The sequence below is a fragment of the Pseudoliparis swirei genome, chromosome 1 (assembly GCF_029220125.1).
Source record: "Pseudoliparis swirei isolate HS2019 ecotype Mariana Trench chromosome 1, NWPU_hadal_v1, whole genome shotgun sequence".
Classification (NCBI taxonomy): domain Eukaryota; kingdom Metazoa; phylum Chordata; class Actinopteri; order Perciformes; family Liparidae; genus Pseudoliparis; species Pseudoliparis swirei.
Window position 1 is genome coordinate 19,044,788 of NC_079388.1, and position 26,575 is coordinate 19,071,362.

General features: G+C 48.0%; 1 protein-coding gene across 1 annotated transcript in view; it reads left to right on the plus strand.

Moving 5' to 3' along the window:
* The window catches only part of fam135b (family with sequence similarity 135 member B), a 51,186-nt gene that overhangs the window by 13,697 nt on the left and 10,914 nt on the right, over positions 1-26,575 (plus strand). The window contains exons 3-12 of the mRNA XM_056426455.1: positions 2,052-2,191; positions 5,046-5,116; positions 6,533-6,706; positions 7,605-7,731; positions 18,014-18,173; positions 19,839-19,888; positions 20,385-20,540; positions 23,096-23,169; positions 23,249-23,403; positions 23,491-25,420. Coding sequence (XP_056282430.1) covers positions 2,052-2,191; positions 5,046-5,116; positions 6,533-6,706; positions 7,605-7,731; positions 18,014-18,173; positions 19,839-19,888; positions 20,385-20,540; positions 23,096-23,169; positions 23,249-23,403; positions 23,491-25,420 — 3,037 coding nt within the window. The remainder of the gene's footprint in view (positions 1-2,051; positions 2,192-5,045; positions 5,117-6,532; positions 6,707-7,604; positions 7,732-18,013; positions 18,174-19,838; positions 19,889-20,384; positions 20,541-23,095; positions 23,170-23,248; positions 23,404-23,490; positions 25,421-26,575) is intronic.

Genomic DNA, 26,575 nt, shown 5'->3' on the forward strand with positions numbered 1-26,575 from the left:
CATTTGTCACCCGGACAAAAACGGGAAATAATAATAACAATCCTCTGTTCTCGTGTCAAAGTGTGTGTCGACGTTTCAATTGTTCCTCAACGGGAAGCTCTTAAAGGTCGGGAGTCACGCGCAGGAACGCGCTTGTTTTAAGGCGACTCGAGAGTTTTGGTGTTTTCACACACACACACACACACACACACACAGCAGACGTAGAGCACCATGAGGCCGTCGGCTTCTCATCTTCTGCTCCGACTCCCTGTGGGTTTGATGTGTTTCAAACTCACTGTAAACAATGAATGGGATTACTAAAATGTATTCCAAATACATTCATCCATCCATTAATCTATCTATCCATCCATCCATCTATCATCTATCCATCCATCCATCTATTTATTTATCCATCTATCCATCCATCTAAATCCATCATAATATATCAATAGCCCTCTCAGTCTTGGCTGCTCTCCTCTCGTCCTGCAGCTCCTCCTCAGGTCGTATCGCCGCCGCTCCCTCGGCACACGACGATCAATCAAAACAAACTGGCATCCAGGAGGAAGTGGAGAGTGTGTGTGAGTGAGAGAGAGTAGAGGGCAAAAAAGGCTTAATTGATTTAGTCCCTTTGGTCCCACTGAGGAGGGGGCGGGGCCACCCAGCACAGGACTCCTGCAGTTTACTGTCTCTAATCCACATCAGTTGTGTGTCTGCAGACAGTGTGGGTGGGAAACCCAAACACACACACACACACACACACACACACACACACACACACACACACACACACACACACACACACACTGTGAAGAGAAATCATATCAAAGACACATTCTTCACACCCAGAGGGGCTCATCTGCCGCCTCGGTCACATCCGTCACCCTGCGTTATGAACCTGGAGGAGGCGTAACATCTGCAGGGGCGGGGGACTCAAAGACTTGCTGGACAGCATGAGATGAGAGCCGGGCTGCAATACAGACACAACTAAAAACACGACTTTTCCGGCTATACCTTAAATAAAACCAGAACTTCAGTGGATCTCAATGGTGGTATTACTCATAGTATTACTCATAGTATTACTCATAGTATTACTCAAAGTATTACTCAAAGTATTACTCATAGTATTACTCATAGTATTACTCATGGTATTACTTGAGGTATTACTGATGGTATTTCTGTAGTTTGTCCTTCTTGAAGAAGTGTTTTCCCCGTGGTCGATTCGCTCTTCATAAGTCTCGTCTGCTCGATGACGACAACGTCGTGATGTGAAACATCTGTTTCCATCCTGCTTCCAGTCTTTATGCTAAACTAAGCTAAGCTAACGTGAGTATCCACCACGCTGCCCAGGAGGAAAGACAACAATGTCCCCCGAGTATTCCTGGAAGAGGCCTTCCGGAGGGCCGTGTTGACCGCGCACGTCGAGGTGTAGAACCATGACTCGGCATGTTTGACGCCGACTCGTTTAGCGTGCATCCGTTAATAACTCCTCCCGTGGTCGTACGGCGCTGCCTCACCTCTCGTCTTGTACTTCGTCACGGTTTAGAAAAGACGGGCCGGATGGAATGTGAGTTATCGTTGAAACACCGATACGCATCTTCACAAACGAAAAAAACCCAAAGAAGCTCATGTTCTCCAGATCGGAGTAAACACGCTCAGATCTCTCCAGGAGACATTCGCCAAATGTCAGGTCACGCATTGCGCAACACTCATTATGCATTTTTTTCAAACCCGGGTACACATATTTTCACAAATCTAAGCACACACACACACACACACACACACACACCCTCATTTCATTTCCGGTTTCTGAAAAGTAGCGCGTCTCTTTTTTTTAGACTTCCTTTTGTATTGCCGGTGAAATCATACGGCGTTATATTACATAATAAGAATGAGCGAAACCTAGAGAGATGAAAAAGAAAAGGAGGGAAAATATTATTTAAAAAATGCCACCAGTGTCAAATGTTGTTTTGAGGTTTTTTTCTGCCGGTTGCCGTGAATAAGTGACATTGCTTCGACAATAAACCGATCGGTGACTAATGGAGCGCGACGCTGTGCCCCCCCCCCCCCCTCAGCAGAATGCGGCCTCGGCGCGGCGGGGGTCCACGACGGCGCTGCGCTCAGCCGGATATTTCAGATCCTTTACAGGAACGAGGAGATTACGGTGAACGACCGTATGATCTTCAGAGTCCATCTGCTGCTCGACGGAGAGCGGGTGAGTCACACACACACACACACACACACACATGCACACACACACACGCGGACTTCCTGTTGAGAAGCAGCGTGGTTCATGGCCGCTTGCTGTTTATCAGAAGCCTCACTGTAAAATCAGCCGTTATGATATGAATATGGGCTTTTATCCCCTCATAACCAGCTGACATGGACAACAACAGAGTCAAGCAAGTTAAGGAACATAAACTACGCCATGAAGTTATATAATCATGCCAAATAATAAAAGAGTAATGATGCTCGGCTATTTTCGAGTAAAAATCTTCCATTGTTCAAATTCCTGATCAGTTGGTGACGCCCACCTGCCTAAAGAAACACTTGAAGGGAAGAAATCTTCCTTTGTTGTATTTTTTAAACCAGTGAAATCAGTGTTTTGGGGGGGGGAAATGTTAAATGATGGACTTTAATTTGTACTCCTTTGGGCCCCTTAACCCTTTGAAGCCTGTAGACCCCCGAGGGGGTCTGGGGTCTGGGGTCTTTATTGCTATAAGAAACAAGCAAATATATTAATGTTGCACATCACAACAGAGCCTGGGCTACAAGAATCAGCTAGCCATTTAAAAAAAAATTTGCAGGGAGAATGTTCACATATTTTAATATGATTTGTGAGAGTTTTAAATCTTTCAGCTGCTTCATTCCAAAGATATCATCATCCTGGAAGGGCTTTTTTTCAATTAGAACCTCACATTTTCATATTTTTTCTTCATTTACTCTTACCCAGTCACATATCAACTGATATCTACACATCTGAACAAAATTTTAAACAATTTTAAAATTGTAAAAATGATTAAAATAGCCCCCTAGTGGTTGCAGAGATTCAGCCTTTTTAGTTTGTTGATGCCATTTTCGGATCAGAGGCCTTAAAAAAGCTTGGAAAGACCAAAAATCCATCAGATTAATTCAATACTTCTCCAGCTCTCGTCTTCTGAAGCTACACCATTTGAGGTGAAGTGAATCTTCTTTCATGAGGAATATTGAGTTCAACAACTTGTCTCATGGAATCTACGTGCTTTAATTGACAGAAGAATCAAAATGGCCTCCCCCCCCCCCCCCCCAGACCGCTCGCATGTTACGTCCAAACGATGGGCGTGTCAACCTGCCCGACAGTTATAGACGCGCCCCAAAGACAGCCGCTCTGTCGTCTTGTTGTTGTTGTCGGGAGCCACCGGAGCTCAGGTGGATCAGCTGTGAGGGGCCCCGAGGCCGCGATGCGGTGGGAGTTGAGACGGCCCCTCCCCCGCTGGAAGCTAGTCATCCAGCCGATGGCCGTGGCTCAAACGGTGACATCACAGCTGCTCTCCATCCCCGCTCTGAACGCTGGGTATTCTGTCTCACGTGGATGCCCCCCCCCCCCCCCCCCTGATTTCTAATCCTAGAAGCTTTTCATTAAATACAGACGTCCAGGTGGAGGCGGAGGAGCTGCCGGGCGTATCAGATTTCAGCCGTAAGCGCTCCCCCTCCCCCGAAGGCTCCCGACTCATTAACCTTCCCGGAGGTTATCAGCCGCTCGCAGCCACAGATAGCGCGGCCGGACCAAAAATAGCCCCTCTTCCTCTTCCTCTTCTTCTTCTTCTTCTTCTTCTTCTTCTTCTTCTTCTTCTTCTTCTTCCTCGCCTGTGCACAGATTAACGCCTGATTAATCAAAGCAAAGATTTTCTACGTTTGCTTTTAAATTAGATTAAATGCAAAGGGAACGAGAGGAAAGACTGTGCGCCACTGTTATTATAATGAGCAACACTTTGACCCTTCAATCTTCAGACGGCTCGATTCACGCCACCGCCTTTTGTTCTGTGCTCCTACCTTCTTTTTTCTTTTCTTTTCCAAATTTGAATAAGGTGCATTTCCATAAACGTGTGTATTCTATGGCTCTTTGAACGCGAGAGTAATTCATCTCTGTTCAACTCGCACCAAGGTTTCAGATCACACAGAGAACATAAAAACGTAATAACCAATCAACGCCAGTCACGTTAGCATCTTGAGCTAAACAGCGGTATTCATCTGCATTCTGTATAATAGTGTACATGTCCATCGGGTACTCATTTGGGATCACTGGTCCTCTTCGTTGACACGTCTGCTTCCTCGCCTCTTTGGTGACTCGTATGCAATACGTGCTCCAGAGAAAACTAGTTAAGTTAAGTCTATGTTGACAGTTGAAATGACTCGTATCAACCGTCGTTAGCTATCTAATTAAGCTAGCGTTAACTCCACGAGTAAAAAAAACAACGACTTTCTGGCTGAGTTTTTATTATTTCCAGCTCATTTTCCTTTTAAATTTCATTGCTTGTGTAATAATAATGGAGTTATTGGATTTCTAAAAGAGCAGGACCGAGTTAATGTTAGCCTGAACTTTGATAGCAGCTAACGCTAAAGCTAAAGCTGCACGACTGCCTCATTTTCAGAGAATTGGAAATGTCGTATTTAATTGCAGAGCTGGTCATCTTGATAGTGAAAACAATAAAAGCAACAGTATCCATGATACCGACGGAAGAACTACAACATATATTTCCCTCTTCCCTGATTTGTTTTGGCGTACCTCCGTTAGCCGGATAGATTTCCAAACACTTATCTGATGAATCCAGCCGTCAATATCACAAACTCAAGGTTTCAAGCCGAGCGTCACATAGATTACTGCAGCACCGGATTGATTGAAACTAGTTAAGACTTCAAATCTAGCAAAATTCGACGGAGTTCTCAGCTAACGAATGTACAAAACTGCTATTCAAGCACCTTTTGTATTAGATTTCATGAGGTAACATGACAATGTATGGATGTTTCCATGAAGTATTTTCATGATGTTGTGTCCGTGCATCGCCAACCTGTTACCGGGCCCCATGCAGGTGGAGGAGGCCCTGAGCGAGCTGGACTTCCAGCTGAAGCTGGACCTTCATTTCACCGACAATGAGCAACAGTAGGTTTTTTGAGCAATTTGTAAAAGTGTGTGTGTGTGTGTGTGAGAACACTAGACTTTCCCCTTGTGCAGCTTTTAATGTGCGAGTGACAATGCTAACTAGGCACGAATATGAGCGATTACGTCTCTTGGCTCGCAGCCATCTCTTCAAGCACCTGATCACAACTTCTGTGCCGGCAAAAACACGATCACTGGGATTAGTTTCCGTCGGCTCGGGACGAATAGAAGGAGAAATATTATACGTTCCGTAGCACGTGGCAAAAGGAACTGGGGGGAAACTGGTTATTTATTGTCCCGCAGCTGCACATTAGTGCCAAGTGCTGTCAAGCGTTTGTGTTTAAACTGTTAATTCGGCGTTGTGTGAGTATGGTCCTCACAGGAGCTATGGAGCCGCTTGGAGAGTAGCATCAACGCTAGCTGCTCTTCTTCAGTCTCACTCCGGAAACTAAAAACACATTTTCACTGAACCTTGAATAAAAACAGATTTACACTTCATACTCATGGTATTACTTAAAGTATTACTTATAGTATAATTTATGGTATTATAATATTACTAGTGGAATTACTTGTGGTATTACTTGTGGTATTACTCATGGTATTACTCAGTATTACTCGTGGTATTACTCAGTATTACTCGTGGTATTACTCAGTATTACTTGTTGTATTACTCGTGGTATTACTCATAGTATTACTCAGTATTACTCATGGTATTACTCAGTATTACTCATGGTATTACTCAGTATTACTTGTTGTATTACTCGTGGTATTACTCGTGGTATTACTCATAGTATTACTCAGTATTACTCATGGTATTACTCAGTATTACTCATGGTATTACTCAGTATTACTCGTGGTATTACTCAGTATTACTCGTGGTATTACTCAGTATTACTCATAGTATTACTCAGTATTACTCATGGTATTACTCAGTATTACTCGTGGTATTACTCAGTATTACTCGTGGTATTACTTGTGGTATTACTCGTGGTATTACTCATAGTATTACTCAGTATTACTCGTGGTATTACTCAGTATTACTCATGGTATTACTCGTGGTATTTTTGTACTATGGCTTTCTTGAAGACACTTTACTGTCTTGATTCTTGTCGTTCTGTTTGTCCTCGTGGTTGAATCCCTTCTTTTGAGTCTCTTTGGATAAAAATGACTTCATGTCATGTGCATCATCTTCAAGGTCTTCTTCGAGGACAAGGCTCTCTAGGCCCAGAAGAAAGAGATATAAGCGTTCACGTTTTAGTCTTATGCAATACAATCTGCATCAGCATTATAGCATCGTAGCACAGAGAAACTCATGTGTGTTACATCTGTCTTTACATATTGATTAGCTTGAGCACTAAAGATGGTGAAAATACCTCAAATCAAGAATAAGTAACGTTTCTCTCTCTCTTCCCTCCCCAGGCTGGCGGAGATAGCGACCGTCCCGTTGATCAGCAGTCGGACCCTCAGCCTCCACTTCCACCCGCGGACCGGCCTCCACCACCACGTCCCCGTCATGTTCGACTACTTCCACCTGTCCGTCATCTCCGTCTCCATACACGCCTCACTGGTGGCCTTACACCAGCCGCTGATCAGGTAGAGCCAGAAAGACCCTTCATGGACCCTCAAAAGTCATATCCCGTCTTCCATAGTTACCGTTGCTATGCCGGTTTACGACTAAAACGTCTTGTCATCTTGAAAACATTGTTTTTGTTGTTGTTGTGTATTTTATTCAGTCAATCATTGCAATACAATACAATAATATTCTATATATTATACAAACCAGAAAGACTGAAAAGGTAAAGGTAGAAACAAAACATGATGATATATTCCTCTCCTACATCGGATCCTCGATTTCAGAAAGAGGGAGCTAAAAGCAGCGTTCCGTTTCCTAGACAACATCTGTCCATGTTGACAGCTGAAATGACTCGTATCAACCGTCGTTAGCTAGCTAATTAAGCTCGCGTTAACTCCACGAGTGAAAAAACAACGACTTCCTGGCTGAGTTTTTATTATTTCCAGCTCATTTTCCTTTTAAATTGCATTGCTTGTGTAATATTACTGGAGTCATTGGACTTCTAAAGGAACAGGAGAGACTTAATGTTCGCCTGAACTTTGATAGCAGCTAACGCTAAAGCTGCACGACTGCCTCATTTTCAGAGAATGGGAAATGTCGTATTGAATTTTAGAGCTGGTCATCTTGATAGTAATAACTGAAACTGTATCCATGGTTACAATGGAAGAACTGTAACAGATATTTCCCTCTTCCCTCATTTGTTTTGGCATCCACACTTAGAAGCGTACCTCCGTTAGCCGGGTAGATTTCCAAACACACTTATCTGATGAATCCCGCCGTCGATGTCACGTAGATTACCGCAGCACCTGATTGATTGGAACAGCAGCAGCTTATCCGTCTACACACACACACACACACACACACACACACACTCACTCACACACTCACGGTGTGTCCCTGCACGTGTTTCCTCTGCAGCTTTGCGCGGACAGGGAGGGGCTCTTGGCTGGGGAAGGGCTCGCCGGAGAGCCCGAGCGACCCGTCCGCCATGTCGGTCGAGAACCTGGTGTTCGGCGCCGGCTACTGCAAGCCCCTGACCTCTGAGGTACGTCGACCTTCAGGAGTTCAGCCGAGCGATGACGTCACAACGTGATCTGAGGTTTTTTTTTGGGGGGGGGGGGGGGGGCGGGATGCCGATGGATTTAGTTGTGATTTGTGTTTTTTGGGGCGTGTCACCCGGAATCAGCAGCATTCAAAGCCCTGATCCTGGACCTGTTGGGAGCTCCGACTCTTAAAAGGCTGAAAGCCCAGAGGCCGACACACAGATTATTCCCGTGCTGCATTGTGGGTGTTTCATAATCACTGATGAACCCGCCTGCCCGGGCATGCGGAGCATCTGGAAGCGTTCGCAGCTCTTCGGGGTCCGGTGGAGCTTCTCTGCTGCACGATGACGGAAATGCCGTTAATCGTCTTTATGGATCCTGATTGTACAGGATGCGTCTCACTGCATCGGGACGGCGTCACGCTGAGACCCTCGAGTGCAGAAACATCGTTATAGCGCCTCTCTGGCTCGAGCTTTCATACGACACACGCTCTCATCAATATGCAGTTCAATACATGTACTAATCTTTTACGTTTGTTGGGAGTTGTTCCTGATCCGACGTGAGGTCAAAGGTCAGTTGTTCCTGATCCGACGTGAGGTCAAAGGTCAGGACGTCTGTGTCCAGACTGTTCGGCTCGTGTTCAGCTGTCGGTTCCATTTTCTTTTCCATCTCTCAGGTCACTGTAAACCTTAATGAGCGCCATGCTACCACCCCCCCCCCCCCCAACACACACACACACCTCCCACCTCCTCATCTAACACACCTCCTGGTCTGTCCCCCCCCCCCCCCCGGCCGGGCGCTTTAATAAGCCGGTGTTTAGCGAGGCGGGGGGGCAGCGTTTGATCACAGTAATGAGTTCTGCTCACAAGGAGCGCCACGTCCTCCATGGCTGCAGGTGAAACCAGCACAGAGCGCCTCCTCCTCCTCCTCCTCCTCCTCCTCCTCTTCCCTCCTTTCTCCTCCTTCTCCCTCCTCTCCCTCCTCTACGTTCCTCCCTCATCTCCCTCCTCGTCCCCTCCCTCCTCCTCCTTCTTTCTCCCTCCCTCATCTCACTCCTCCTCCTCCTCCTCCTCCACCACCTCGTCCTCCTTCTCCTCCCTCCTCCCCCTCCCCCATCTCCTCCTCCTCCACCACCGTTACCTCATTCTCCTTCTCCTCCCTTCTCCTTCTCCTCCCTTCGTTCTCATCCTCCTCCCTCCTCTCCCTTCTCCTCCTCCCTCCTCCTCCTCTTCCCTCCTTTCTCCTCCTCCTCTTCCCTCCGTTCTCATCTTTCTCCCTCCTCTTCCCTCGTCCCCCTCCCTCCTCCTTCCTTCTCCCTCCCTCATCTCACTCCTCCTCCTCCTCCTCCTCCTCGTCCTCCTCCACCACCACCTCTTCCTCATTCTCCTCCTTCCTCCCCATCTCCCTCCTCCTTCTTCTCCTTCCTTCTCCCTCTCTCCTCCCCCCTCATCTCCCTCCTCCTCCTCCCCTGTTAGTGGTGTAAATAACACACATACATCATATCATATATATATATATATATATATATAAACATACATATATACACACACACACACATATGTATATATATATATATATATATATTCCTATATGAAAACCATATTTGTCATATTACATATAGTTTTATACATATATAAAATGTGTTCTCTACATTTAACCCGTCCTGAGTGATGAAGTAGCAGTGAGCTGCAGTGAAGCGCCCTGGGGGTTCAGTGCCTTGCTCAAGGACACATCGACATGCAGCTAACGGGGGAGAGCGGGGATGGAACCGGGGACCTCGTGTTTACGATCCGTTTGTCGAAAGTTAAAGTTGGAAACGTTTCATCAACAGCAGCAAAAAAAGAAGAAGAAGAAATTCTCGCATCAGCTGACATACGACTAAAAAACATCCGAGACGTTTTTCGAATTTTTTAGAAACTATGATTTTTGGAATAATTGCTAGTTCACACAGAAAAATATACAGTTTGGGTGACAGCCGATTGGGTGGGGCAGCCCGGGAAGATGGATTTAAATTAGAGGCGTGGCTAAAGTACGGAGGCCTGGTGATCTGAACCAGTTGCACTCAATGATTATTGAAAAATGGCAGTGTGGTGGAGTTCACTGAATACTTCTCTACCGCCATCTCCTGGGGACAAGTACTCATTACAGCTCATGTTTAAGATTCAAGATTAAAGGTTTTTATTTACCATTTCTGCCCCTAGAACAACAGTCCAGACACATTGGAGATGTAGTGCAGAGTCAACAGTTATAGAAATAACACTAAGAAAGAATACTAAATGTAAAGAAGACACGATAGAGAAGGTGGTAAGACATGTACTAGTATGAACAGTTTGGGATGAAGTAGTCAAGCTAAAGGATTATCTTGTTTCTCTTTTCCATGACATGTTACTCATCAAGCCGCTTTCTTTAGCTTTTTCAATTTATTTTATTTATTTTATTTATTCAACCAGGAAAATCCTCATTGAGATTTAAAAAATCTCCTTTTATGAGAGTCATAAATCATCAATCACTCATTAAACTAAGTTTCACTCATTAAACTAAGTTTCAGACACACCCCGTAAAACGGTGACGGACAGTAAAAAAAAGAAAAAATATATTTTTTAATCACACACAGAAAAATAATGGTTCTTAAATGGCTCTTTGAAAAGTTTGGTGGTTCTACGAAGAACAACCAGAAGAACTTTCCTCCAACTCTGTCAATCTATTTTTTTTAAAACACCTAAATGGAAAGATTCTATATTGTATATATTTTTTTCCGCGTGTCATCTTATCTCCACTCGGCCATGTGTCTCTTTTACTCATTCAGGCCTCCGGGGCAAACATCGGCGCCTCGGATTCTGTGTCAACTTCCTGTCCTGGTTTTATTATTTTAAAGGTCATATAACGAGGAAGCGTTCGCCTCCTCCCGAGGCCACGAGCGCGTATCGATCCGTTTCACAGCCGCCCGCCGTGTTATAGGGTTCGTCCCTCCACGTCGTGTTTGATCTTCAACGTGGTCATCTTATCCCTTACCCCTCAGAAAGAGAAGAAACCCCACTCCTTTTATCACCAGGTGGGCTCAATGTACACACGAACTGTAAATGTCGGGTCCGTGTCGGTGATGAAGGCGAGACGTTTCCTTGGGCGGTGACTTGTGGCCTACATACATGGACGGATTAAGAAACCACGGGCCCCTGGGCCTGGACGTGTCAATGCCCCCCCTCCCCACCCGCAAAAAAAAAAAAAAAAAAAAAAATCGCTAACAAAACAGTCCGTATGGAACAACGATACCGGAGCTGAGCAGACAACATAACGCGAATTATATGACCATGACATGAATGACTTAAGCCTAGCATATACCGGCTATGGTGCATCGTGTCATATCATCATATCAGAATCAGAATCAGAATCAGAAACAGTTTTATTGCCAGGAATGTTTACACAAACGAGGAATTTTTTTTGGCGGAAGGTGCAACATTTGGACATGACAAACAAACAACAATCAACACGACAGAAAGACAACAAATAATGTGAAAGTGTTTGGGTGTGTGCTTCAAGTGGTGTGTTTTAGTTAAAAGTGTATGTTACACGTGGCGTGTGTTTAAGTGTTTAATTAAAGTGCATGTAAATAAAGTGGCATGTGTGTGGAGGAGGCCTCAAGTTAAAGTGCATGTTAAAGTGACGTGTGTGGAGGAGGCCTCCAGGAGGGAAGAGGAAGGATGAGGGAGGAGGAGTGGGAGGAAGAAGGAGGAGGAGGAAGAGGAAGGAGCGGGAAGAAGGAGGAGAGAGGAAGGTGGAAGAAGAGGTGGTAGTCCTGGGGGTGACAGTCAGTCAGCTCCATTGATGAGCCCGACTGCCGACGGGAAAAATATTTTGGTGTGGCGGGAGGTCTTTGTCCTGATGGACCGCAGCCTCCTTCCCGAGGGGAGGGACTCGAACAGGGAGTGTCCAGTGTGGGAGGGGTCAGCGACAATCTTTCTGGCCCGCTTCAGTGACCTGGAAGTGAACAGGACCTGGAGGGAAGGCAGATTGCAGCCGATAACCCTCTCGGCCGAGCGGATGATGCTCTGCAGCTGCACTTGTCTTTGGCTGTGGCTGCAGGGTGCCAGACGGTGATGGAGGAGCAGATGATGGACTCAACGATGGCCGTGTAGAATTGTACCATCATTTTCCCTGGCAGGTTGAATTTCCTCAGCTGCCTCAGGAAGAACATCCTCTGCTGGGCCTTCTTGGTGATGGAGCCGATGTTCAGCTCCCACTTGAGGTCCTGGGTGATGATGGAGCCCAGGAAGCGGAGGGACTCCACAGCGTCGACGGGGGAGTCACACAGGATGAGAGGGCGGGTGGGGCTGCATTCCTCCTGAAATCCACAACCATCTCCACTGTCTTCAGAGCGTTGAGCTCCAGGTTGTTCTGGCTGCACCAGGTCACCAGGTGGTCCGTCTCCCACCTGTAGGCGGTCTCGTCCCCACCAGAGATGAGCCCAATGAGGGTGGTGTCATCCGCGAACTTTAGGAGCTTGACGGACTGGTGACTGGAGGTGCAGCTGTTGGTGTACAGGGAGAACAGCAGAGGGGAGAGAACACAGCCTTGGGGGAACCTGTGCTGGTGGTCCGGGAGCCTGAGACGTGTTTCCCCAGCCTCACGTGCTGCTTCCTGTCGGTCAGGAAGTCTGTGATCCACCTGCAGGTGGAGTCGGGCACGTGCAGCTGGGAGAGCTTGTCCTGCAGCAGGGACGGGATGATTGTATTGAAAGCAGAGCTGAAGTCCACAAACAGGATCCTGGCGTAGGTTCCTGGGGAGTCCAGATGCTGGAGGATGTAGTGAAGGGCCATGTTGACTGTGTCATCTGCAGACCTGTTGGCTCTGTAGGCGAACTGCAGGGGGTCCAGGAGTGGGTCGGTGATGGTCTTAAGGTGTGACAGGACCAAGCGTTCAAAGGACTTCATGACCACAGAGGTCAGGGCGACGGGCCTGTAGTCATTGAGTCCTGTGATCTTGGGTTTTTGGGACGGTATGATGGTGGAGGCCTTGAAGCAGGCTGGAACGTGGCATGTCTCCAGGGAGGTGTTGAAGATGTCGGTGAACACCGGAGACAGCTGGTCAGCACAGTGCTTCAGGGTGGAGGGGGAGACGGAGTCCGGGCCCGCTGCTTTATGGGTTCTGCTTTTAAACAGCCTGTTGACGCTCTCTCCAGGATGGCGAGGGTCGCTGAGTTGATGGAGGGTGCTCCAGAGGTGTGAGCCCCTGATGGGCTGGCGGAGGCTGGGCTGATGGTCTGTGGCTTGTTGATGGGGCTGTGGGGGATGGTCTCAGGACTGCTCCATTGTCTTTCAAAGCGGCAGTAGAACTCATTGAGCTCGTCTGCCAGAAGCACATTGTTCATGGAGTGGGGTGATTTGGGCTTGTAGTTGGTGATCTGCCTGAGCCTCTCCAGACAGAAGCAGAGTCGTTTGCTGAGAGCTGCTGTTGCAGTTTCTCAGAGTACAGTCGTTTAGCATCTCTCACCGCCTTGCTAAACCTGTATTTGGACTCTGTGTACAGGTCCTTGTCCCCACTCCTGAATGCCTGGTCCTTCTGCAGTCTTAGCTTCCTGAGCTCCGCTGTGAACCAGGGTTTGTCGTTGTTAGAACTCACCCTGGAGCTGGATGGAATACAGCTGTCCTCACAGAAGCTGATGTAGGAAGTTACAGCCTCTGTGTACTCATCCAGGCTGTTGGTAGCAGTCCTGAAGACATCCCAGTCAGTACAGTCCAAGCACGCCCGTAGATCCTCCAGAGCCTCACTGGTCCACTTCTTGAACTTCCTCACCACAGGTTTGCAGAGCTTTAGTCTCTGCCTGTATGAGGGAATCAGATGAACCATGACGTGGTCAGAGTTTCCCAGTGCAGCTCGAGGGACGGCGTGATAGGCCCTGCTGATTGTTGTGTAGCAGTGGTCCAGAATGCTCTTCTCTCTAGTAGGGCATTTAAAAATGGCGCTGTGCCAACGGCTGCTTGTTTCAGTAGTGGCGTTTTGCTTTTATTTTATTGTCTTTTTTTGCACTTTTCCTCTCTTTTTCTTTTTCTTTTCTTTCACGTTTGTCTTAGTTACGGTCGGACACTGGACCATAACTACTTTTTTCAATAATTCTACTGTGGCTTTTGTTCACTTTGTCGTGAGTATCGGAGAGCCACAGCAAAACAATGACGGGGACCGTCGTCTACTCGCGTGCTCAGCTGATCGCGCTGTGCAGGCCGAAGCTCCTGCCTGGAGAAAGACCTGTGATACCGCTGGAGCTACGGAGGAGGGCTCGCGGTTGCAGATCGGGTGTCAAGCGGAGGGCTAAAACGAGGAGATACAAACCCTCGGTACCGTCGATCATAACGGGGAACGTGAGGTCTTTGGCGAATAAGACGGATGAGCTCGGCGCGCTGGTAATGACTGAGAGGATCTTCCGTGAGAGCAGCCTCTTGTGCTTCACTGAGACGTGGCTGCACGCGGACTATCCGGATCACAGCGCGTCTGTACCCGGCTTCAGGACTGTTCGGGCTGACAGAGACGCTACACAGAGCGGTAAGAAGAGGGGGGGCGGGATCGCTGTTTATGTGAATGAACGGTGGTGCCACCCGGACCATGTGTGCGTGAAGGAGCGCTTCTGTAGCCCGAACATTGAACTGTTGGCCGTGGGGATGCGCCCGTACTATTTGCCGAGAGAGTTCACGTCCGCCATTGTGGTTGTCGTACGTGCCGCCATCAGCTGACGCTGAGGAAGCTGTGGACACCATCCACTCCACTGTGTCTGCTCTGCTGAATCATCAGCCTGGAGCATTCATGGCTATCACTGGTGACTTTAACCACACCACATTGGAAAAAGCTCTGCCAACCTTCCATCAATACATAGACTGCCCAACAAGGAACAATAAAACTCTGGACTTGCTGTATGCTAATACTAAGGACGACTACAGCGCCACTGCCCTTCCCCTCGGCAGGTCTGATCATGACCTGGTCCGCTGACACCCAGGTATGTTCCTCTGGTGAAGAGGCTGCGGTGACCACCAGTACTGTGAGGAGGTGGTCTCTGGAGGCTAACGACGCCTACAGGACTGCTTCGAGTCAACGGACTGGGATGTGTTGTGTGGACCGCACGGGAGGACATCAACAGTATGACCGACTGCATCACGGAATACATCAAGTTCTGTGAACACACCACCATCCCATCACGGACTGTGCGCTGCTTCCCAACAACAAGCCCTGGATCACCAGGGACCTGAAGGCGCTTCTTAACATGAAGAAAGCTGCTTTCAGGTCTGGAGACAGGGATGAGCTGAGGAAAGCCCAGCGCAACCTAAAGGTGAAGCTCAGGAGGGCAAGGACTCCTACAGGAGGAAGCTGGAGGCCAAACTCCAGCTGAACAACACAAGGGAGGTGTGGTCTGGCATGAAGCAGATAACTGGCTTCAAGGTGGAGGGAGACAGCCAGGGGCTCCTGGAGAGGTCCAACGAGCTGAACTGTTTTTTCAATAGGTTCAGTTCACAGCCCTCTCCTGTCTCCTCCACACATCACACCTCCCAAACACCAACCCCCCTCTGTCCCCCCTGCTGAGCTGCACATCCACCGAGCCCTCAATAACAATGGGCCTCCACCCTCCCCCCTCTCTCTGTGACGACTGACCAGGTGAGAAGACAGCTGGAGAAACTACACCAGCGCAGAGCTGAAGGTCCTGATGGCATCAGCCCCAGGGTCCTAAAGACCTGCGCCACCCAGCTGTCTGGTGTCCTGCAGCGCCTCTTCAACCTCAGCCTGAGGCTGGGGGAGGTCCCGGTGGAAGACGTCGTGCCTGGTCCCTGTCCCCAAGAAGTCAACACCATCTGGCCTCAACGACTACCGACCGGTCGCCCTCACCTCCCATGTGATGAAGGTGCTTGAGAGGCTGGTCTTGGCCCACCTCCGGCCGCAGGTGAAATCGTCGCTGGACCCTCTGCAATTTGCTTACCGGCCTCATGTGGGAGTGGACGACGCCATCATCTACCTGCTGCAACGAGCTCAGTCGCACCTGGATGGAACCGGTGTCTCTGTGAGAGTCACTTTTTGACTTCTCCAGTGCATTTAACACCATCCAGCCACTGCTGCTGAGTGAGAAGCTGCGTGGCGGTGTGACGCGTCCACCATCTCCTGGATCACTGACTACCTCACAGGCAGACCACAGTTTGTCAGAATGGGCGTGTGCTGTCTGGAACGGTGGTCAGTGATGTTGAGCCCCACAGGAACTGTTCTGTCTCCTTCCTCTTCACCCTGTACACCAGTGACTTCCAGTACAACACGGAGTCATGCCATCTGCAGAAGTACTCTGATGATTCTGCAGTGGTCGGGTGTATTAGGGATGGACGGGAGGAGGAGTACAGGGCAGTGGTGAGTGACTTTGTAAAGTGGGCGATGAGAACCACCTGCGGCTGAACGTGGCCAAGACCAGAGAGATGGTGGTGGACTTCAGGAGGAAGGCGACAGCTCCTACACCTCTGAGTGTCCTGGGAGTGGACGTGGACATGGTGGAGGAGTACAAGTACCTGGGCGTCTCCATCGACAGCCGACTGAACTGGAAGGCCAACATCAACGCTGTGTACAAGAAGGGGATGAGTCGACTCTTTTCCTGAGAAAGCTTGATCCTTCAACGTGTACAGAAAGATGATGGAGTTATTCTACCAATCGGTTGTGGCCAGTGTGCTGCAATTTGCCATTGTCTGCTGGGGAGCAGCATCGGGCCGTGACACCAGCCGTCTTAACAAACTGGTTAGGAAGGCTGGCTCCATCATCGGCTGCCAGCTGGAGCACCTGGAACAGGTGGTGGAGAGGAGGACGTTGAAGAAACTTGTGTCCATAGTGGACAACCCGGACCACCCTCTCCACCACCTCCTACAGGGACAGAGGAGTACTTTCTCCAAACGTCTCCTCACGCTCCGCTGCCACAAGGACAGATACAGGAGAACATTCCTGCCGACGGCTATGAGGCTCTACAACAGTTCACCTCTTGCCAGATCACCCTAACCCTTCTTATATTTGTGTTTTTTATTTTTATTTTTATTCTTGTGTGTTGCTGCTACTGGCTCGACAAATTTCCCCTTGGGGATTAATAAAGTATATATCTATCTATCTATCTATCTATCTAATTAACTGTCTATATTTAGGAAGTTCGTGGCTGAGGTTTCCTTTGTTAAAATCCCCGAGTACAATAACTAAAGAGTCCGGGTAGGTCCGCTCCACACACCGTATCTGTTCGGCGAGGGTCCGCTGTGCCTCCTGCACATTTCCCTGCGGCGGCATGTAAACTCCGGCCAGGATGAATGAAGCGAACTCACGTGGGGAGTAGAAGGGTTTGCAGTGGATGATAAAAGATTCCAGGTCCGGCGAACAGTGCTGTAGAATCACCGTTACGTCGTTGCACCAGCCGTTGTTGAGGTAGAAGCAGATTCCTCCACCCTTTGTTTTTCCGGAGAGCTCCGTGACCCGGTCCGCTCGGAACAGCTGGAAGCCAGCGAGCTGGAGCGCAGAATCTGGTATCGATCCACTTAGCCATGATTCCGTAAAACACAGGACGGAGGATGAGGAGAAGTCTCTGTCTCTCCCCACCAGCAGCTGGAGTTCGTCCAGTTTGTTGCACAGTGAGCGGACATTGAGAGAAATATGCCCGGCAGCGCTGTACGAGATCCCGTTTCGTGGCCCAGCGCCCTGAACGTTTCCTCTCCGACGGCGTCTCACGCGTGGCGGTGAGCACACCTTTCACAAAAATGTCCAGTAACTCCACAGAAGTTAAAAACGTTGGAAATAAATCCGCTGGAGTTGTTCCCCTGATGTTCATGAGCTCTTCTCTGGTGAAAGAGCTCCGGGAATCACAGCAGAAAACAGTATTTAAGACGAAAACAACAAAAAACATCGCGCACCAACGCACCGAGGCGGCCGTCCGCGGCGCCATCATGAGTTCATATCAATACAAAGTTAATAACAGCTACTTCACGCAGAGGCTCTGGATTAGGGGCCCCCTGAGCTCATGGGCCCTTGGTGCCGGTAGTCTCGTTCGGTAATCCATCCCTCAGTAGGACTATTGGGGCCCTGTTACTGACATGAATGACTTAAGCCTAGCATATACCGGCTACGGCGCATCGTGTCATATCATCATATTCATATCAATACAATGTTAATAACAGCGACGTCACGCGCGGAGGCTCAGGCCCAGGGGCCCCCTGAGCTCATGGGCCCGGTAGGCCCGTTGGTTAATCCATCCCTGCCTACATAGCATTCTGACATTTCCTCGTGTCTCCCGCTCCGCAGGGGAGCTTCTATCTGCCCAGCGAGAACCGCCTGCAGAGAGCTCACACGTGGCACCGGCGGCTCTGTCGCCTCCTGCTGGTGGCGCACGGCGGCCTCCACGGCTACCACGCCGCGCTGAGGAAGGAAATACCACAGCTGCAGCAGACGCCACTGGACTCAGGTGATATGTGAATATTATCTTTTCTTTTTTCAATATAAATTCAGTATTCAAATTTCTAGCCTTCAAATTAACTATATTTTTATATAAATATATATAAATATATATATTTATAAATATAAATATATATATATTTATACATATAAATGTATATGTATTTATAAATATATCTAAGTTCTATTGGAAATTAACATTTTGGAGATCCCATAGTTAAGTCTTTATTTCTTTGAATAAAAGAAACTATTTTTTATAATAATTGTTTGCATTGACACCTTTCAGAGTATTATGATATAACACTAAATAATGAATTGTTACTATCGAATAAGCAACATCTTAATGTGCTTGTATGGTTGGTAGTGGGTGGACCAGCATGCTGGGGTCGATTTTCCAGAGTAACTAAATGTATTCTGACCGGCATCTAAATGGGCAACATCGACCACGTCATGAGGTTTATCACGTCGGGTCCTCTGCAGATAATTAATGAGCAGAAACACAGAGAACATGGCAGAGAACAGATCATTAATGAGCAGCAGTAAAGAGCACATGGCCAAGAACAGATAATTAATGAGCAGAAACACAGAGCAGATGGCCAAGAACAGACCAAGCTGCTCTGCTGGCCTTTCAGGACCTCTTATACCTTCTGCTGCTCCCTGTGGCCAATCAGGGTTGAGCTCTGGAATACACACCTTAACCCCAGGTGGCATCAATCTCCCTTCAGTTGGACTCAATTAAGCCAAATGCACGTTGACAGAAGACAGAGATATTGTTCGTGAGGTCGTGAAACAAGTAAATAATTCCCTCTTTTTTTTGTTTTTTAACTGACAAACATTAGAGAAGCACAAACTCCCCAGAAGACTTGTTAAAGGGGAACTGCACTCCTTCCTAAAGGGGAGTTCAAAGTCTCCCGACAGAAAACCTCTCTGCAACATCACAAGCTCACGGCTCTAAAAGTGTTTCACACAATACTTTACTGTTGGGAGTGGAGGTGATAGGCTCCATGTGGAGGAAATAGGCCCCATGTGGAGGAAATAGGCCCCATGTGGAGGAAATAGGCCCAGTGACACATTGTGGAAATGATTTTTTTTTTTTATTTCATATATTGGGGACTAGTTAAATGCATGATATCTTATAAATACATGATATATTTGTATTGACTGTAAACTAAACTGTCAAATAGATAAAGTGGAGTAAAATAGTATAGAGCCAGAAAGAGAAACACTATCTCAAAATGAGATGTACTTCATGACATTTAACAATTTATTTTGTTTTATTTCATCCATAAATTCCCTATATTATAGGTTTAGTTCTAAATCCCCAAAAATATATTGAATTATTTGATTTGTGTTGTTGTTCAATATTTAAAAAAATTGTCCTGAAGTTAATATTTGTATTGAAACAATTTTCAAAATAAAATACATGACTTTAATGAAGTATATGTTTTTGTAATGTTTCTTTCCACAGAAACAATTAATTTTGTTTGATTTCATTCATATATTCCCTATATTATAGTTTTAGTCTTAAATCCCCAAAATATATTGAATTATTTAATTTGTGTTGTTCAATATTTAAATAAAATGTCCTGAAGTTATTATTTGTATTGAAACAATTTTCAAAATAAAATACATGACTTGAATGAATTACATGCTCCTGTAATGTTTCTGTCCACAGACGTGCTGCCTGTAGACGAAACTCTGAGTCAGCTCACTGCAGAGTTACAGGTACCTTCATTCCACTGTCAGAGACACACGTCTCTACTGTTACTTTCACATTGATATGATTTCTTTGTAATTCTTTTTTTAATGTTGTTTATTTGTTGCCTTTTCAAATTTCGGGGGGTATACAAAAACACTATTTTGCGGCTACCTGCTACCAAAATAAGACAACAAAGTAATGTCTTCATCTAGATGTTTGGTTCTGAGGGATTATGATTTATTTTTGGTTTCAACGCCAACCAACACAAGAGGACTTTTGGATTAACTGATTAAGTAATGCTGTATTTTATTTAATGTTTTACTATAGCAGTGAATTTCAGCTTAGACAATATTAGTTAGGCGATGGATGTAATTACAATGTAGTATTTAGTGCGAAGGGGCTCATTGAGACGGTAAACGATCACGACTTCTCTCTGAATATATCGCATATACATGCATGTGTGGATTCAGTTTGATATTACATGCATCTATACATGTTTCTCCCCCCCCCCCCCCCCATCAGCTACAGGACGACCACGAGAAGGTGGCGGAGCAGATCAACCGGGACGTGAGCCGGCTGTGCTCCCAGCTGGCCGCCCTGTGGAGCCACTTCCTGGAGGCCGCCGTCCTCAACCCCCACATCCTGTCCTACCTGGCCCAGGAGCACCACACCCTGAGGGTGAGCGCGGCGCCGAGAGGCACCACGCGACGCTCAGACGCCGGCCTTCCTCCCCCGTGTTCCCCGAGCCTCAGGCCAGACGTCCGTCTCCGTGTTGGAGGGCGGCGATCAGTGCGGATAGCCGTTTAAAATTCAGTTTATTTGTATAGCCCATTTTCACAAATTAGAAATGTGTCTCAGAGTGCTTTACAATCTGAACACATAGACATCCCTGACCTTTGATCACACATCGGATTAGGAACAACTCCCAAACAACCCTTCAGGGGGAAAAAAGAAAGAAACCTTCAGGAGAGCAACAGAGGAGGATCCCTCTCCAGGATGGACAGGTGCAATAGATGTAATGTGACCAGAAGGACAGATCCAAGTTTCAAGTTTCAAGTTTCAAGTTTTTATTGTCACAAGTATAATCGGTTCGTGAAATTCTTATGTGCAAAACACCCGACAGCAGTAGCAGACTAAAAAAAGAATAAGAATGAGAATAAACTATACAATATCCACACACAAAAAAGAAGAAAGTATTAACAATATATATATAAAACAATGTAATAGAATATACATCATGGCAATATATATATATAAAACAATGTAATAAAATATACACTTTTTTTGAGACTATATATATATATATATGTATATACATACAATATATATATACAATATATATATATAAACAATGTAATAAAATATACACCATGGCCATAGATATTCACAGAATATGTTCTGGTGTGTAGTGTTAATGAGGGTCTCAGTCCTTGTTCAGCAGCCTGATGGCCTGACTGAAGAAGCTGTCCTCAGTCTGTTTGTCTGGACACTTGTACTACTGTCGCCCGCCTGCCTGACGAAAGGAGAAACAGTTTGTGGTCGGGGTGGTTTGTGTTCATCATCCGTTTGGCCCCTGCCCACGCCGCTTAGTGTATATGTCCAGGATGGAGGGAGCTCACCTCAACGATGTACTGTGCCGACCGACCCCACCACCCCCCCCCTACCCAGGGCGGTGCAGTTCCCGTACCAGACGGTGATGCAACCTGTCAGAACACTCTCGATGGTACTGGTGTAGAATGTTCTGAGGATGCGGGGGCCATGTTGAATTTCCTCAGTCGCCTAAGGAAATACAGGCGTTGTTGGGCCCTTTTCCACGTGGTGGTGTGCGTGGTCCATGTGAGGTCCTCGGAGATGTGCACGCCGAGAAACTTGCTGCTGACCTCTCTACTGCAACTCCATCTATGGAGATGGGGTGTGCTCTCCTCTCCGCTTCCTAGTCCACGATCAGCTCCTTGGTCTTCTTGACGTTGAGGACGAGGCTGTTCTCCTGGCACCACTGTACCAGTGATCCAACCTCCTCCCTGTAGGCTGTCTCGTCGTCACCGGTGATCAGCCCCAACACTGTTGTGTCGCCAGCAACTTGATGATGACGTGGAGCTGTGCATGGGCCGCAGCGTCGGTGTACAGGGAGGAGAGAGGAAGAGGCATCCCACGCATCCCCCGTGAGGAGGTCCCAGGGTTGAGGGCGTGAGCCATCCTCACCACCTGGCGGCGGCCCGACAGGAAGTCCAGTATCCAGCTGCACATGGTAGAGTGCAGGCCTGAACCTCTGAGCTTGGTGTCGAGCTGGCGGGAACAATAGTGTTGAGCAGCTGACTGTAGTCACAACCAGCATTCGCACACAACAGTTCCTCCTCCAGGTGGGAAAGGCGGTGTGAAGTGCCATGGCAATTACTTCGTCGGTGGATCTGTTTTGACGTTATGCAAATTGGCATGGGTCCAGCGTGGCAGGCAACATGGAACAAATGAAGTCCTTGACCAACCTCTCGAAGCATTTACTGACAATCGAGGTGAGGGCTACGGGTCCCCAGTCATTCAGGCAGGTTACCTTGGGGTGTTTGGGGACAGGCACAATGGTGGACATCTTGAAGCTCTCAGGAACAACAGCCTGGGACAGGGAGAGGTTGAAGATGTCTGCGAGACTCTGCCAACTGGTCTGCACATGCTCTGAGGCGCGCCCGGATGTGGGCGGGACCTGCCGCCCGGATGTCCACCCGCTTGAAGGCTCTGCGCACGCAGCCTCTGAGATGATCAGCAGGCTGGTCTCCTCGGCGCTGCTGCCTTGGGGCGCTGCCGTTCACGTCGAACCGAGCAAAGAATGTATTTAGCTCGCCTGGGAGGGAGGTAGAGGAGTTCTCTTCACCGCTGGTTTTCCCTCTGAAGTCCGTGATTGTCTGTAGCCCCTTCCACACACCTCCCCTTCCACACACCTGGGGCGCCGTCATGCCTCCACCCACCAAGTGGAGTTCGGATTTTCAATTAACACTTGTTCCGTAATTGCTGTCGTGTGAAAAATACACCAGAAATAGTGTTCCTGATGCCGCGCCTGTCACAGTGGATGACTTTCAAGCATCATGCACTTCTAATTGGAGTGAGAGACGGAGGAAGGCGGTTGGATTAAGCTCGTGCCACAGACTGGAAGCGGCGACACGAATCTCTCTTTCTTAGTGAGCAGAACTTGAACGATTGACTCCGGTGATGAAAACTGTTTTGTCTGTTTCTGGAAACTCCAGGTGAGGAGGTTCTCAGAGGCGTACTTCTTCACCGAACACCCCAAAGAGATGTCGATGTCTTTTCAAGAGGAACTGTAAGCATCAGCCTGGTATTCTATGAACGGAGAGACGTCCGTCGTTTTGATATTGATGATGGTTATTCTGCCGATACAGAATCAGCAGACACGGCCAGATAGCTGCAGAGGTGCGGAGCTCCGACTACTTGACGAAGATGCCTCCTTTACCTGTCGAGTGCCTGGACATCGATGGAGACTGGAACAGCCTGCCCATCATCTTTGAGGACAGATATGTTCAGTCTCCTCAAACAGGTAATACACATAAAAAGAGTGGCTGAAAATATGTTGTCATTTACATCCAATCACAAAAGGTGACTCAATACCCTTGTTTTCTTTCAGAATGGATGTCGCATGTGCCGACCGCTGAAGGGCAGGCCCACTCAGATCCCGGCATCTCTCTGGTCAATGGGATTTTTCAATGCGTCCAGGGAGCCAGATCACCAGCAATACACCCGGACCCCTCGGACAGTGACGACTGCATGGACCTACCCACGTACGTCTCCCTCATGGCGGAGCAGAGCAAGACCAGCACCGGCATCAGAAGTACCCAGAGCCTCGTCCGTACCGAGGACGTCGCTGAACCCTCTCCGGCGGCGACGAAGCCCTTGAAGGGTCGAGAGGAAAAACAAGGCCGGGATGAGGAGAGCTGTAATCCAGACCCGAGGTACATCGCAGATAAACCTCGTGATGTGGATCCATGTAGAGAAGAAGCGGTTCCTGTTCTCTCCTCAATCCTCAATCCCCTCATTGAGTCTCCTGTTTGTGATGCGGCGGAAAACACCATCGGACCTTCTGATGCCACGCATGACAGCGACGCAACAGAAGGGGGAAACAACGAAGAGGAGTCCGATATCGCGATGCCATTAAATCACTCCATGGATGATGAGATTGAGGATGTCCCTCTCATCGCCGCCTATGCACATCCCGGTGTACCTCCTTTCCCCAGTGATCTCAGAAAAGAGGTGACTCAGCGCGGAGGCCTGGCCGGCTCCAAGATCATGAAGCGCTCTTCCTCGGTTATTTCGGACTCGGGTATCGAGAGCGAGCCCAGCAGCTCGGTGGCGTGGCCGCCGGAGGCCGCGTTGCGACGCCGACCCCCCCTCGGCTTCTCCAGCGAACTGGAGATCCCAAAGCAAACGGTGTGTCGGCACCGGGTCCACCGCTGCTCTCTGGAAGGCCTGCAGATGGAGAGCAATGGCAGTGGAGGCATACAGGCCTCTCTCACTTCCATCAGCTCCCTGCCGTACGAGGAGGACAAGCAGCAGAGGCGGCTCAGTAAACTGACAAAGTCCGTTTCGGCACCGCAGATAAGCAGCCCCGAAGACACCGAGGAGGACCGTGTGCTCGTGGACCAGGAAACAGATACCGAGGGTTCAGCGCAACGCCAGGATGCACTGAAGATCGACGGCTCTTCTCTGAACGGCAACCTGGATTCGGAGCGATCCGAATCGTCTTCGTCGGACCCGACCTCAACGCCAAATCCGGGCCGTATCCTCAATGAGAATATTAGCTCGGAAAAGTCAAACCCGTCAAAGACACACAGAACCAAGTCGGCGTTAAGTGATGTTTCTGAAGTGCTGCTTTTACAAGAGTCTGTGGCGAGCCTTCATGCGAAGGGCAGCGCTGTTGTTGTAAGCCGGGGGGAGAATACGAACCATCAAACACACATCGGTGGAGCGAGCGCCTCGGAGGAGGAGGGTGTGCGTCTCGACGAAACGGAAGCGGTGCCCCGGAGCTGTGGAAACAAACCATGTGTGCATAAAAGTGCAGAAGCGCAGGACAGAATGAACTCTTTAGATGATTGCCGACGTTTCCGTCAGACTGAACGCTTTAGTGTTGAGGACCAGAAGTGTCCGGATCCCTGCCGATCACCTCCAGGGCTTCAGCACACCAGTACCATCGCACAGAGGCCCAGTGATCTCGCGGGGCTGATTACCAATGATGCTGGGCCACCAGTTGACCTCAATGGGATCTCAGCCGGTGAGAAAGAGCCTCTGGACGGCCAGACTAAGCCCCCGAAGATCCCCAACTCGGGGCTGGCCTTTGTGAATAAGAAGATGGTGGAGGTGGTGAACATGTCGGTGTCCTGTGCCCCGACCTGCCTGCCCTTTTCTTCGGCGCTAAGAGACTCTCCGTCCATCAGTGGAATGTCTGCTCACCAGGCCACCTCGCCCATCACCCATCAGCCCCTGGGATCCTTTGGTATCATCTCCTCGTCTTCGCTCAATCCCTTGAACATGGACGACGAGACCAACGAACGAATGCTAAAGTGAGTTTACGTTTCCAGCTAATCTAGGCGTTAGCTAAGGACACATTCTGCTGTAAATGTGGTTTAACCCTTGTGTTGCCTTAGGGTCATTTTGACCCGAATCAATATTACACCCTCCCCCCGCCGTTGGGTCATTTTGACCCGATTCAATGTTTCACCCTCCTGTTACCTTTATATTTACTAACATATTTTACCCTTTGGGTTCAATTTGACGCCAGCAATTTAAACCTCCAGAAAATTATTAGAATTAATATTGTTTTCCAAGTTTAAGTGTGAGGCACTTTATGTTTGTTTGTTGACTACCGAAAGAACACCGACATTAAACATTGAATGGGGTCAAATTAATCCTAAAGCGACACGAGGGTGTAATATTGATTCGGGTCAAAATTACCCGAAGGCAACACAAGGGTTAAACCACAAGTTAAACGACATAGCATGTCATGTTCTGCTTCCCATACGAATAATTACATCTTTGTGACTGATAACCAGAGAGCAGCCTGTCACACATCATGAAAAGAGTCACACAGTGTGAACTGCAACCCGCGTTAGCTCCCTGGCTAATGTCTCCGCTTTGCTACAAGCACGGACACACGTCTTTGGTAGCACCTGAACGTGCTGCTGAGCTACCCGTCAGACATCTGCTCGGGTTCCAGTGCTGATGTTAACAGACTAGATAGCAAAAGAAATTCTGCAAGCACATTTAACATTTTTAACAAATATCAACATTGGTTGTTTTGGACCAATTGAGCTAATAGCTAAATAAGCAGGTGCACGGTAGTTTACATTAAGTGTCCTTGTCCACTTAAACTTTCAATCAAACATGTTCACAGAAAATATGGGGACTAAAGGAGCTTTTTGGTGTGTTGCTTTTGTAAAAAAAAAAATTATTCAGATTAATGAGTGCAAAAAGGGCCCTTGTACTTTCAGTTGGACATTAAGGCTGCGTTAGTCATTTGTGTTCAGGCAGGTGAGAATAATGCCCTTCTGACTTGTGTGTGTACCAGTGAATATTGTATATCAGCAAATGCATGCCACCTTCCAGGGAAAAAACTTGTCGGATTGAGATCATAATCCACACCAACTACTGAAAACAAGGCCAAAACACGAGGTGTTATGGGTTCGCGGAGACGGCTGATGACATCTGGTGCAGTTACT